The sequence below is a fragment of the Engraulis encrasicolus genome, chromosome 10 (assembly GCF_034702125.1).
Source record: "Engraulis encrasicolus isolate BLACKSEA-1 chromosome 10, IST_EnEncr_1.0, whole genome shotgun sequence".
Classification (NCBI taxonomy): domain Eukaryota; kingdom Metazoa; phylum Chordata; class Actinopteri; order Clupeiformes; family Engraulidae; genus Engraulis; species Engraulis encrasicolus.
Window position 1 is genome coordinate 738,750 of NC_085866.1, and position 15,309 is coordinate 754,058.

The 15,309-nt window shown below is 48.1% G+C and overlaps 2 protein-coding genes across 2 annotated transcripts in view; one reads left to right on the forward strand and one right to left on the reverse strand.

Moving 5' to 3' along the window:
- Positions 1-220: 220 nt before the first annotated feature.
- Positions 221-2,057, reverse strand: LOC134456483 (complement C1q-like protein 2). The gene is made up of 3 exons (XM_063207848.1): positions 1,976-2,057; positions 1,620-1,703; positions 221-1,265 (listed from the first exon to the last, which is right to left on the reverse strand). The coding sequence occupies exon 3, from the start codon at positions 1,252-1,254 to the stop codon at positions 409-411; it is 846 nt and encodes a 281-aa protein (XP_063063918.1). The 5' UTR covers positions 1,255-1,265; positions 1,620-1,703; positions 1,976-2,057; the 3' UTR covers positions 221-408.
- Positions 2,058-8,973: 6,916 nt separating this feature from the next.
- The window catches only part of fhad1 (forkhead-associated (FHA) phosphopeptide binding domain 1), a 26,666-nt gene continuing 20,330 nt past the window's right edge, over positions 8,974-15,309 (forward strand). Inside the window, exons 1-5 of the mRNA XM_063207751.1 lie at positions 8,974-9,069; positions 10,427-10,648; positions 11,426-11,490; positions 11,752-11,834; positions 14,676-14,767. Coding sequence (XP_063063821.1) covers positions 8,974-9,069; positions 10,427-10,648; positions 11,426-11,490; positions 11,752-11,834; positions 14,676-14,767 — 558 coding nt within the window. The remainder of the gene's footprint in view (positions 9,070-10,426; positions 10,649-11,425; positions 11,491-11,751; positions 11,835-14,675; positions 14,768-15,309) is intronic.

A 15,309-nucleotide genomic window follows, 5' to 3' on the forward strand; every position in this document is an offset into this window, starting at 1 on the left:
CGTTGAAATGAATGGAGCATTCGACCGATGACGTCACACCATATAATAAATATATATACAGAACAGGAGAGAGAGAGAGAGAGAGAGAGAGAGAGAGAGAGAGAGAGAGAGAGAGAGAGCAGGGCAAGTTACTAATGGTGTACTGGTGTGTAATGACACAAAGTAATGAAATAGTGTTGTATTGGTGTGTAATGATGCCTCCACAGAGTATGCCGTTAAATAGAACTTTATTTGAATAGGACAATTTATATTGACCATCTCTTAATAAAACAAGTTCCTAGGTGATAAACTGAAAAATATGCAGTTTAAGAGAACTTTCTTTGATCATGATAATGATTTACATGTATTATTCTTCAAACAAATCATCACCAAAAACAATGGTGAGTGGTCATGGTGATCTCCTGGCGTTCAGAGAGGGAAGAGCAGGAAGCCACTGAAGGTGCAGTAGTTATAATCAACAATATCAGCAAGCCTGCTGCCTGCTGGTAGCACCATGTTTACGGCATCTCCCTTCTCCAGCTGCAGAGTCAGGCCACTGGACAGATAGGAGGGCTTGTCATCAGTGTCATAATCACTCAGCCGCATGAGCTGCTGTCCATTCTTATACATCCTGATACGCATGTAGCTATTCTTGTCTAGATCATCTCTAACAGTGAACCTGAAGTAGTAGACCCCCCTGACTGGAGCTGTGAAGAAGCCAGTTGTGTTGCTGTAGGCCTGTCCTACATTGGTGATGACTCTCTTGAACACTAAGTCCAGGTCATTATCCCCAGACCTTGTGTATCCTTCTCCAGATTCCCTCAGACCTGCTGAGAAGGCCACCTTGGGTGCTGCTCTGATCTCCTTCTCCAGATTCTCCACTTTAGTCTCACTAGCAGCCAGTCTGGTTTTCAGAGCAGCCAGCTCCTGCTCATGTACTGCATTGTCCATCTTCAGCGCCAGCTCTGCCTCTTGTGCTGCGTTTTCCTTCTTCAGATTGTCCACCTCTGTCTTCATTTCTGCTTTGGTGTCCTGTAGAACCTGAACCTTTGTCTCACTGGTTGCCAGCCTTTCTTTCACTGCTACATTCTCAGCCTGCAAAACCTTAACGTCATCTCTTGTATGTCGTAGTGTTACTCTCAGATCCACCATCATGTCTCTGAGTTCCTTCAGCTCATTAGAGATGTCCTGGGTAGAGAAGTCAGTGCCGTGGCTCTCTGTCTGGACTCCACACAAGGAGAGCAGCAGCACCAGCAGTGAGATGGCAGCCCTCATCTTCCAAGTCACTGTTAAATAAAACATTCGATAGATTCTGAGTGGCTTACACCGTGGAAATAATTATTACTGACCTGTTAACTAAAATATACAAATATTGAGTGCAGGTTATGCTAAGTATACCTAAGCATGCACATTTAGCTTCTTTATTCCGAAGAATTGTCCACAATGATTGTTACACAGCCAGATACATCAGGCACAGGCATGACCCACCATTGTGTGTGTGGCGATTCAAAAAAAGCAGATTTCTCAAAGAGCATTCATACAGAAATAGGCCTACTTGATCAAAATGATATAGATGTATAACTTAAAAGAAGGTAATATTTCTAAAGAAGATTGCCAAGTGTAATAAACCTTGATCTTACCTTTAAGAGTAAGAACGTCCCGTCTGTCACTGGTGTCTGTAGCAGCAATACTGATGGCAGACGTCGATGCAGCAGCAGAAGTGTCTGGAACAGGATTACCCTCTTTTTATTACATCAGGAATTATGTTACAGATCGATACAGTTGTACATCAGGCAGAGGCATAACCCACCAATGTCAAAAAAAGCAGATACCCCCCCCCCCCTCTGCTTCTGTCTCTTCTCTCTCTCTCTCTCTCTCTCTCTCTCTCTCTCTCTCTCTCTCTCTCTCTCTCTCTCTCTCTCTCTCTCGCTCGCTCTCCCTCTCTTCTCTAAACTCAGCCTTCTAATACAAAAATACTTGGAAACATTGATCTCACCTTTGAGAGTAAGAACACCTTGTCTGTCACTGGTGTCTGTAGCAGCAATACTGATGGCAGAAGTCGGTGCAGCAGCAATAGTGTCTGTGAATTAGACTGCGTGATCACCCTCTTTTTATAACTCAGGAATTATGTAAACACATTTGAGGTGACCTTAGGCCCAGGGACGGCGGCAAGCAATATTGATTATTATGACACTGATTCTGGAAAGTTTGGAAAAACACATCCCGCTCATAAAAGTGACGATTTTGTTCAAAATCAATTTAATTTTCATGAAGAAACAAAGTAGGTGATCAAGGGATCTGATACACATATGTACATTTGTTTTAAACCACAATGAATACTTATAATATATCCTTAACCTCAGTGAATACTTATAATATCTCATTAATAACAATGAATACTTATAATATATAACATTAACCACAATGAATACTTAAAATATCTCATTAACCCTCTGGAGTCTACGGCCTTTCAGAGGCTTTGAGGCAGTTTGCAACGCCTTCACATTTTCAAGTATTTCAACTAAGAAAAGTGGCACATATGGTTGTATTCTAAAAACCCTGACAAAAATAATATGTGAGTAAAGTGAATATAATACAAACAAGTTTTATTTAAATTGAGGGTAAACACACCTGTACAAAAAAGCAGGTTTTAGAGGTCCTCAAACAGTGCAAGAAAAGACACTATATTATCTAGCCAAGAGTTTGGAGGGTTGAGCCTCGTAAATGAATACTTATAATATCTCAATAAACAGCAGAATTCAACAGGGGATAGGGGATACACACGCACACACACACACACACACACACACACACACACACACACACACACACACACACACACACACACACACACACACACACACACACACACACACACACACACATGTACACACACACACACACACACACACACACACACACTCAGTAGCAGGAGACACTTTTAGCAGGGCAGGGCCGGATTAACACACAGGCTAGATATGGCTGCAGCCTAGGGCCCCCACCTACCAGGGGGCCCCCACAGGCTAGATATGGCTGCAGCCTAGGGCCCCCACCTGCCAGGGCCCCCATAGGCTAGATATGGCTGCAGCCTAGGGCCCCCACCTACCAGGGGGCCCCCACAGGCTAGATATGGCAGCAGCCTAGGGCCCCCACCTACCAGGGGGCCCCCACAGGCTAGATATGGCAGCAGCCTAGGGCCCCCACCAGCCAGGGCCCCCCACAGGCTAGATATGGCTGCAGCCAAGGGCCCCCACAGGCTAGATATGGCTGCAGCCTAGGGCCCCCACCTACCAGGGGGCCCCCACAGGCTAGATATGGCAGCAGCCTAGGGCCCCCACCTGCCAGGGACCCCCACAGGCTAGATATGGCAGCAGTCTAGGGCCCCCACAGGCTAGATATGGCTGCAGCCTAGGGCCCCCACAGGCTAGATATGGCTGCAGCCTAGGGCCCCCACAGGCTAGATATGGCTGCAGCCTAGGGCCCCCACCTGCCAGGGCCCCCACAGGCTAGATATGGCTGCAGCCTAGGGCCCCCACCTGCCAGGGCCCCCACAGCCTAGATATGGCTGTAGCCTAGGGTAAAATATCGTAGTAAAATATGGTGAACTTGTTATTGTTGACAGTGTATGTTTATGTTTAATTGTGTCAGACAGTGTTGACAAACACAAGTAAGAGCTTTCTGAAAAAGGGTAAAATATGGAGAGGTTGTTCCGATACATTACTGAATAGCCCTTCGTCTATGATAATACTATACTGCAATATTTTTGGAATTTCACACTTTTTTCTTTCAACTTGTAAGCCTGTTTTAGCCACATTTTCAAGAATCATTGACGTCATTTTTGCACAACATGAGTGTTGTCAACTATCACTTGCGGGAAAGTAGTAAGCTTTTGCCCAATAGGTGGGACAGGGGTCAGTTTTTTATCTATTAGATGTAAATAAACACAACTGTGTCTGAGCTGGCCTACCCCCAAACACACACACACACACACACACACACACACACACCTTTCCTACTGCTACACAGTGTCAGTGTGTGTACATGGATAGCTGGAACACGTCCACTGTTCCTGTATTTATCTATTAGATGTGTAACCGGGGGTAGGTTGGTAAAAGGTCAAGGCAAACTGTGTTTTAACGACTACGCCACTGGTGGCCTTGCACCACCAGATATACTTGTTTAACAATGGTTCTTAGACCAAGTTTTAGACCAAGGTTTCCCGCACACAGGTAAGTAAGTAAGAGCAGAGACATGGGTTCAGGTGATGAAAATAGCAGTCATTATTTATTAACCAAAACAGCCATAAGACATGCTTGTTCAGTTACTTTCTTTTTCTGTTCTTATAAAACAAATCCAACAAAATAAACCAAAATCAAAATAAGTCAAAAGGGTCAAAAAGGGCAACAACTGGTTTAACACAGTACTTGTAGGCTAGCAGAGCAGCAGTGGCAATCGCTCTGCTAAAAGAGAAAAGACAACAGTAAGTTGCATGGTATCAAGGATGTCCATACAGGCTAGCAAGGTTTACATCATACTAGGAATGTTAAATAATGTTAAGCATGCACTGTTATTTCCAAAAAAACACATACAATTACACACATCATGCAATAAACTTCAAGAAGCATACCATTACACAAACCATGCAGTGTTTTCCGAATGACAGTTCTAAACAAACCATGCAAGGTTATTTCAGTTACATATTCACTCAAATCATGCTACGCCACACCAAGCTGTAGTAAACATTATTGAAAGATGTTTGACCATGCCCAGCGTACATAAACAAACAACTGGATCCTAAACAAACGTGCCTCTTCAGTCTGCGCCCCCAGCCATCAGAGAGAAAGCCCACACTACAATACGTCAACATCAAGTTAAACATGGTAAAACACAGCTGTTGCAATAAATTCACATGAGCACAGGTAAAACAATAAACATACCTCCTATAACGGCAGCCATGACCAAAGCCTTGGACGATTCGAGTCAACATAGCCCCTTCTCTACCGGATTTTAATCTGGGGTGTACTCACTTTTGTGAGTACATGTTCAAACATTAATGGCTGTATTTTGTTTTTTTCTGAGTGAACAAGAAATTTAAGCGGTTAAATCTGTTGTTAAAAGGTCACTAATCATTGTGTCAAAGTTACATTTCTGTAATGCTTTCCTATGAAAAGATATACTCAAAAATCTGCAAAACTCTGAGGGGTGTATTCACTTTCGTGATATACTGTATGGTGGCTGCAGGAGGACAATCTGCACCGCAGTTGGTTACACATGTAAAAGATAGCAAATCCAGAAATGTTGCAGTAATATTGATGGATGTGCAATGACAACCCGACAGATATGAAGTATAAGAAAAGTATGTGTCTGTCATTAAAGTCTATGATTCAGACTCGGGAGTTATTTGAGGACGTTTGGAGTGACCTTACAGTAAGTCCGGGGACGCTGGTCAGAAATATTGATTTTTATGTTTTTTTTTTCACATCACGAGTGTATTCAACTCAGGGGTGAGTTTCTCAAAAGAGAAGATGTTAGCCTGTTAGCAACTTTGGTAGTTGCCAATGGGAAAATGCATTGAAAACAGCAAAGTAGCTAATGTAGTTAGCAACTTTGGTTTTGAGAAATTCACCCCAGTATTGTGGGAAAGTAGAAACCTGTCATGTAACCTATCAAGCCACACCCCCCCCCCCTCTCTCGCGCACACGCACACACACACACACACACACACACACACACACACACGCACACACACACACACACACACAGAGACACACACACAGAGACACACACACACACAAACACACACACACACACACACACACACACACACACACACACACACACACACACACACACACACACACACACACACACACACACACACACACACACACACACACACACACACACACACACACACACACACACACACACACACACAGAGAGTTGGAGGTGCCACTTAGGGCTGAGACCACTCTTGTATCCACCTGGACCTAAGACAGTTTGCTATTTACATTTGAGATATTTATAAATATTTATATTTCAGCTATTTATACATTTGATAAATGTTCATTTTTCAACATTTACTGTAAGTTACAATATAATCTGGCCTGTTGAACACTGTCATGAATTTACTGTTTACTATTCTTAAAATTTGAGAAATTTGAGAAATTAGCCAAACCAATCGAGAAAAACTGCATGATTTAGGCAGTGTAAATGATTAAAGTTGTTATTATAGTTGTGTAACGGAGGCCAACTAGCAGAGTGTGCCATGGAACGTTAGTAACCCTCCCCCCGGAAGCCTTACAGTATACAGTACCGGTAGCGTTAGGCTATCGGACTGGGCCTTTAGCTCCGTGGTATCGTGCTGTTAACCTGGTTCTCACGATGGTTATCTCACGAAGTTTAACGAAGATGCACGAAGCACGAAGGGTCTGTGTGAGAGCCAGGCTATCCTGCTGTGCCCCCCAAACCCAAACAAAACTGCTCTGAGGTGGCGAGTTCGTGGCCCAGAGGGGGACGGACTGTGCGGGGAGCCACTCAGTTTCATCGCCGCTGTTGACCCAGGATGGGGGTGAGGTTTAGGGGGGTGTTGACCCAGGATGGGAGTGAGGTTTAGGTGTTGACCCAGGATGGGAGTGAGGTTTATGGGGGGTGTTGACCCAGGATGGGGGTGAGGTTTAGGTGACCCAGGATGGGAGTGAGGTTTAGGTGTTGGCCCAGGATGGGGGTGAGGTTTAGGTGCTGTTGACCCAGGATGGGGGTGAGGTTTAGGTGCTGTTGACCCAGGATGGGGGTGAGGTTTAGGTGCTGTTGACCCAGGATGGGGGTGAGGTTTGGGGGGGTGAGTGTTGACCCAGGATGGGGGTGAGGTTTAGGTGACCCAGGATGGGAGTGAGGTTTAGGTGTTGGCCCAGGATGGGGGTGAGTTTTGGGTGGCCCAGGATGGGAGTGAGTTTTGGGTGGCCCAGGATGGGAGTGAGTTTTGGGGGGGTGTTGACCCAGGATGGGGGTGAGGTTTAGGCACTGTTGACCCAGGATGGGGGTGAGGTTTAGGTGCTGTTGACCCAGGATGGGGGTGAGGTTTAGGTGACCCAGGATGGGAGTGAGGTTTAGGGGGGTGAGTGTAACGGAGGCCGACTAGCAGAGTGTGTCGAGTTTGAGACCCGAGGGGGACGCACTGCGTGGGAACACCTCAGTTACTGGATGGTATTGGTGTAGTCTACTTTTTTGTGGTGGGTGTACTGTATATTTGAGTATTTTTTAAAATGGGTATACTGTATATTTGTGCTATTCTAAATAATGGATCAATCGATTTAAAGTGGGTATACTGAAATCCCTGAAATGTTGAAGTGGGTATACTGCGTATACCTGCGTTCTACGTAGACTACACCTCAGTTACTGGACGGATACTGCGAAGTGCTTCTCTCTCTCTCTCGCTGATGTGTGTGGTTGCTATGGTTACTATCAGATGCTGCTCAAGGCTCCACATGATTCCAACATGACAACTCAACTAACACACTGGCTGTGTATCCATCTCTATGGTTATGATATGCCTAGCTGCAACCTCTCTCTCTCACACACACACACACACACACACACACACACACACACACACACACACACACACACACACACACACACACACACACACACACACACACACACACACACACACACACACACAGGGCCGTTGACAGTATTTGCTGGGTGCCCAGGACAAAGACATCTGAAAGGGCCCCAAGCCCAATACATACAATATAATGAAGACCAAGTTCTAGGCCCCCTCTTTCCCTGGGCGCGGGACAAGTGACCCCTTTGTCCCCCCCTGTCGGCTCCCTTGCACACACACACACACACACACACACACACGCACACACACACACACACACACACACACACACACACACACACACACACACACACACACACACACACACACACACACACACAAAGGGCTGCTGACAGCTCTGGCTGGGCCCAGAACAAAGTAATCTGAAAGGGCCCCCCACCCCAAGACATACAATGTAAGGAGGATCCAATTATGGGCCCCCTGTCTCCCAGCACCCGGGACAACTGTCCCCTTTGTCCCCCCGAGTCAGCACCCTTGCACACACACATGCTCATGCATGCATAGTACACGCACACACACACACACACACACACACACACACACACACACAAACACACACACACACACACACACACACACACATGCTCATGGACACAGTGACGCGCTCTCTCCCTCTCTCATTTACATTTGATAAGTCTATAAATTATCATCTTGCATTTCATGCAGACAATGTGCAATATCAAAGTCAAATTTATTTTGCAATGTTGAGCCCAAACTCAAAACGCAAATTGGAGACGTTGAGGGGGAAAAAAGGTAAAACTATAGTTTAGAATCTCTGGTAAAACTCTGGAATGTCCTGCAGACCAACCCTAAAGTTCCCACCGTTTCCTCCGCACTGCAACTTTGTAGCAAAAGGTTTACAGTCGCTCTCGCCACATAATAACTGATCCCGGATCAGGTGTAGGCTACAGTATATTAGCAGAGCGTGAGGGCGGGCTTTAGGGGTTGCCATGGAGCTGTGTACACAATCCTCGGCACTGGGGGGATGACAGCGTCTCTGTTTATGTAGTTCTCGCAACCACTTACCTTGTTGATCTTAACTAGATTTATGGCATTACAACCGTTGTTTGTATAAATAATATCAGTCGTTGAAACTAATTGAAACGAGCTGCAATTCTGTGGATGGTAACGCGGGGGTTCCACAGGATCGGAACTTCATTTGGAGAGGAAATAGGTCGCGCGGCTTTGGATACGATGGAACTTGCGCGCTTTTGAGGGCGCGTTGTGTTTGTGTTTGCGTTTGCGTGGAGCGTGCCTTCGCGTGTAATGTGGTGGCTGGCGGGACCGGACGGACGTTTTTTAAGGAGTAATAATCCACAGTTTTTAGGGAGTAATCTGCAGTTAATAATCTTCCGCGAGTGATCATGAAGGCTCAGCTCTCCTCTCAGGGCTGGCTCTTCAAACTCCACTCCAACACCACCAGAGTCGGCAGACATGAGGACAGCGACCTCTGTTTACGGGTAAAGCTATGGCTCGCACCTGCACACGGCATTCAATATGTTCTACCATACGTGTATATAACATGTATATTTGGACTATGGCTAACACTGTGTTATACATAGCTGTCAACAGAATGGCAATGAATTGTGGTGCACTACTAAAGGTCCTGTGTTATGTCATATGGTAGCCTACTTTAGCTGTGCACTGTCATGGTAGTGAGTGAAGTGTTATGTTGGTTACATTTCCAATGCCTGTTACAGCGTTATACTGGTGGAACTGCGTGTATTATGGGCTACGTGAATGTAGCCCCAATAACATCCCAAATTGAAAGGAAGGACTGAAGTGAAATAATAATAATAATAATAATAATATAATACATTTTATTTTCAGCGACAAAAGTGTCTGCTTCTTGACATTCCCCTGTGTAGCAGCAGCAGTAGTCGTCAGTGTCGGCTGTGGGCTGTCAGTGAGCTTATCTTGGCTGCTGTGAATGTATGTATATTATGTATTGTGTCCCCATAGTAACTGTCACCATTTAGGATGTCTTGATTGACAGCACCTGCACCTGGCCTGTCTGATGTGGTTGATTGGCCAGTAGCAGTGTAAAGAGTGATTATAGGCTGCTGTACCTGCCCACTAGCCTGATTATCACAGACTTTCAATTCTCTTCAAGACTTGGTCTGACCAAGAGCATAACAATTAACATTTCCCAAACAGCATTTCCCAAATGGCCTTCCTTGGTTTGCTAATGATTATTTGCTTCCCAACAAAGTGGGAGGAGTTCCCGTATTTGCGGGAACTCAGAAAGTACTTGCATTGACTCTTGACCTGACTGGTAGCAACGCTGAAGCTGTTGCATCACTAGGCCTGGCTACTTGCCCACAGCGATAATAGGCTACTGCACCTGCCCACAGGAGGTTGTGTTCATAGAGGGAAATAATTAATGAATGGAGCACAGGAGACTCACAGCCTGATAGAGGTGTGAGGTGGGGGTGGGTGGGTAGATGGATGGGGTAGCTGTGTGTTGATTGTCTAATGCTAGAATATTATTGGCTGTGTGTATAATCGTTGCCAGAATGCAGGAGTGGAGGATAGTCACGCCCTGTTCGAGTGGCGTGCGGGGCAGGGGAGGGAGGTTACATCATGATTGGTTAATGGGCTCCTATGCTTGAATCTGATTGGTTAATGGGCTCCTATGCTTGAATCTTTTTGGTTAATGTGCTCTTACACTTGAATCTTATTGGTTAATAGGCTCCTACACTTTCATCTGTTTGGCTCCTATGCTTGAATTTGATTGTGTGTGTGTGTGTGTGTGTGTGTGTGCGCGTGCACGTGTGTGTGTCTGTGTGTGTGTGTGTGTGTGTGTTATGGCTATAGAATGCTGGAGTGGAGGATCGCCATGCCCTGATCGAGTGGCGTGAGGGGGAGGGGCTTAGGGGGGAGGGCAGCTACGTGCTGACGGACCTTAACTCCGCCCACGGCACCTACGTCAACGGTTGCCGCGTCCACAACGCCAGCGTCGGCCTATCACACGCTGACCTGCTGCACTTCGGATACGGAGGACCCGCCTACCAACTCTCATTGGAGACCAGCACACCGGTATAGTGAAGCAAACACACACACACACACACACACACACACACACACACCAGCCCCGCCTACCAACTCTCATTGGAGACCAGCACACCGGTACAGTGATGCACACACACACACACACACACACACACACACACACACACACACACACACACACACACACACACACACACACACACCAGCGTTGGCCTACCAGCTCTCATTGGAGACCAGCACACCGGTATACTCATGAACGGCGTGACGTTTTCCATGTGCGTTACGCCCATTTGTGGGGGAAAACAGGTAATGCAAGTCAATTGGTGGTGTTGGGGTTTAATAAACGAAAGATAAGGACCTGTAGACAAGCGTTGTTCACGCGCAACATGCCGAAAACGTGTCGTGTTGCCGGCTGTTCAAATAATATAGCCAAACAGCCGTGGCTGAAGCATGGAAAGTGTTCATTTAGGCTAGCCGATGTAGCATGCAAGTCAATGAGACATTCGGTTTGTTTTCACCCATAAAGGGGCGTAACGCAAATTTAAGAGCAAAGTACCCGGATGGCCGTTCATGAGTATAGTGATGTGTACACACACACACACACACACACACACACACACACACACACACACACACACACACACACACACACACACCAGCGTTAGCCTACCAGCTCTCAAAGGAGACCAGCACCAGTGTGTGTGTGCATGTGCATGTATATGTGTTCATCCCTGTGTGTGTGTGTGTGTGTGTGTGTGTGTGTGTGTGTGTGTGTGTGTGTGTGTGTAATGTGTGTGTGTGTAGCTTCCCCAGTTGCCAAGGCACCAGAGCCCCGCCCCTCCTGTGTGTGTTTGGGGAGGAGCTACCAGGTAGGGCTGTCACAATATTCAGTAAGACAATATATTGTACAGTACATTTTTACAAGCATGATAACTATGATGACTTATATTTAAACAGCATGATAACTATGATGAGTTATATTTACGTGATAACTATGATGAGTTATATTTGAGTGTTAGCTATGATGAATTATATTTGCGTGTTAACTATGATGAGTTATATTTGTGTGATAGCTATGATGAATTATATTTGCGTGTTAATTATGATGAGCTTCTTTGTTGTCATGACAGCCCTACTGCAAGGACGCCCCGCCCCCCATCCAGAAGCCCCACCCCCAGAATACGACCAGCCAGCGCAGGAGCCAGGAGACCAGGTGAACACACACACACACACGCACGCAGGCACGCATGCACGCACGCACGCACGCACGCACGCACGCACATACACACACACACACATACACACACACACACACACACACACACACGCATGCACGCACACACACGCGCATGCACGCACATACACACACACACACATACACACACACACACACACACACGCATGCACGCACATACACACACACACACATACACACACATACACACACACAAACACGCGCACATGATTTCACAAGATTGAAAGCTGAAACTCAAACAGCAGACTCAGTTTTCAATTCCGCATCTTGTCACAATTCCACAATTATTGTTTTTTGTTTTTTTTCACTCTGGCCAATTGGGGGCTGGTGGGGGCCCTAGGCTGCTGCCATATCTAGCCTGTGGGGGCCCTAGGCTGCAGCCATATCTAGCATGTGGGGGCCCTGGCAGGTGGGGGCCCTAGGCTGCTGCCATATCTAGCCTGTGGGGGCCCTAGGCTGCAGCCATATCTAGCCTGTGGGGGCCCTAGGCTGCAGCCATATCTAGCCTGTGGGGCCCCTGGCAGGTGGGGGCCCTAGGCTGCAGTCATATCTAGCCTGTGGGGGCCCTAGGCTACAGCCATATCTAGACTGTGGGGGCCCTAGGTTGCAGCCATATCTAGCTTGTGGGGGGCCCCTGGCAGGTCGGGGGGCTAGGCTGCAGCCATATCTAGCCTGTGGGGGCCCTAGGCTGAAGCCATATCTAGCCTGTGGGGGCCCTAGGCTGCAGCCATATCTAGCCTGTGGGGGCCTCCTGGCAGGTGGGGGCCCTAGGCTGCAGCCCTTTGGGGACCCCCTGGAAGGTGGGGGCCCTAGGCTGCAGCCATATCTATCCTGTGGGGGCCCTAGGCTGCAGCCATATCTAGCCTGTGGGGGCCCTAGGCTGCAGCCATATCTAGCCTGTGGGGGCCCTAGGCTGCAGCCATATCTGTGGGGGGCCCTAGGCTGCAGCCATATCTAGCCTGTGGGGGCCCTAGGCTGCAGCCATATCTAGCCTGTGGGGGCCCTAGGCTGCAGCCATATCTAGCCTGTGGGGGCCCCTAGGCTGCAGCCATATCTAGCCTGTGGGGGCCCTAGGCTGCAGCCATATCTAGCCTGTGGGGGCCCTAGGCTGCAGCCATATCTAACCTGTGGGGGCCCTAGGCTGCAGCCATATCTAGCCTGCGGGGGTCCCTGGCAGATGGGGCCCCTAGGCTGCAGCCATATCTAGCCTGTGGTGGGGGCCCTTGGCTGCAGTCATATCTAGCCTGTGGGGGCCCCTAGGCTGCAGTCATATCTAGCCTGTGGGGGCCCTTGGCTGCAGCCATATCTAACCTGTGGGGGCCCTAGGCTACAGCCATATCTAACCTGTGGGGGCCCTAGCAGGTGGGGGCCCCAGGTTGCAGCCACATCTAGCCTGTGGGGGGCCCTGGCAGATTGGGGCCCATGGCAGCAGTCACATCTAGCCTGTGGGGGCCCCTGGCAGGTGGGGCCCTAGGCTGCAGCCATATCTAGCCTGTGGGGGCCCTAGGCTGCAGCCATATCTAGCCTGTGGGGTCCCCTAGGCTGCAGCCATATCTAGCCTGTGGGGGCCCTAGGCTGCAGCCATATCTAGCCTGTGGGGGGGCCCTAGGCTGCAGCCATATCTAGCCTGTGGGGGCCCTGGCAGGTGGGGGCCCTAGGCTGCAGCCATATCTAGCCTGTGGGGGCCCTAGCTGGTGGGGGCCCTAGGCTGCAGCCATATCTAGCCTGTGGGGGCCCTGGCAGGTGGGGGCCCTAGGCTGCAGCCATATCTAGCCTGTGGGGGCCCTGGCAGGTGGGGGCCCTAGGCTGCAGACATATCTAGCCTGTGGGGGCCCTGGCAGGTGGGGGCCCTAGGCTGCAGCCATATCTAGCCTGTGGGGGCCCTGGCAGGTGGGGGCCCTAGGCTGCAGCCATATCTAGCCTGTGGGGGCCCTAGGCTGCAGCCATATCTAGCCTGTGGGGGCCCTGGCAGGTGGGGGCCCTAGGCTGCAGCCATATCTAGCCTGTGGGGGCCCTAGGCTGCAGCCATATCTAGCCTGTGGGGGCCCTGGCAGGTGGGGGCCCTAGGCTGCAGCCATATCTAGCCTGTGGGGGCCCTGGCAGGTGGGGGCCCTAGGCTGCAGCCATATCTAGCCTGTGGGGGCCCTAGCAGGTGCATTAGTCCGGTCCTGTATGAGTAATGCCGCATTCCAAACTAGTATGAGGTCGCACTTCTCCTACCTGCATATTTCAGCTCCCGTTCCAGGCAGTTGAAGTGGGAGTTCTACAACCATGGCAACCACGGCAGTTTAACGAGGTGAAAAGAGCCATAATAGCTATTATTCTGGCATATGTTACATTGGTGTTGACACAATATCTTGTTATTACATGGAGAAGATGTTGAGTTAACCCCTTAGCGCAGCATTATGTCTCTCTGTAAAGTCATAACAATGTTGTTATGATGTAGTTAAGCATTTTCAGCAAGTGAATAGGGTCACCGGCGACCCCTGCTACAATGCCTGTGTTTGGAACCGCTGCACACAAGAGAAGTTTCACTTATTTATTGACATTTTAAATAACCGCTCCACGGGCGCCGCCATTATCATGCGACTTCGATTTGTTTATTTGGGAGTAGTATGAGTTGAGTTCCCCCGCTTCACTTGTTGCATCTTCCACTTCGACTGCCGTTATAGAGCCTTTTTCGTAGTAGGAGGTTGGATAACTGTGATCTCCTGCTAGTTTGGATTGTGTCTGGAATGCACCATAGGTGATATGTCTAATTGGCTAATTGGCATCGATCATGTGTCCCCTCCCCCACAGGAAGTTGGTGTGGCGCCACAGGAAGTAGAGGATCCAAATCATCAGCTGCAACTCAGAACACTCACACTCTACAGCGCCTCCTGCAGGAGAAGGTGAAAACATACACACGCACACACACACACACACACACACACACACACACACACACACACACACACGCGCGCGCACGCACACACGCACACACACACACACACACACACACACACACACAATATGTGTCCTTATGGGATGATGATTGCTGATTCTAAACAAGTATGTAAGGAGTTTGCCCATGTGATGAGGAAGTGCACATAGTATGGAATTGATATTAGTATTTGAATGATAGTGTGTGCCATGAGAAAACCAGCGCTTGTCTTCGTGAAATTGTGTCACATCCAGATAATTGTGTGTAGTTTTTTTGGGATAAGTCTGTTTTAGAACTGAAATTTGAGTGAAGAAGAATTGTTCTTATAGTTCAGTGACATTGGTGACATTGATTAGGGGAGTTGGGAAATGGGAGAGATGTTTTCAGAATTGAGTGTGAAGTACCAGAAATTGTATGGAAAAAAATCGAGAATAAACCTGTAATACTTTTATTAATTATTAACCCCTTAGTGCAGAGCCTATGTTATTACCTTACTGTCACCAAAATTGT

What these genes read in the sequence shown, in the direction of transcription:
- LOC134456483 (XM_063207848.1), bottom strand. Translation starts at nt 1,254, where the DNA reads ATGAGGGCTGCCATCTCACTGCTGGTGCTGCTGCTCTCCTTGTGTGGA.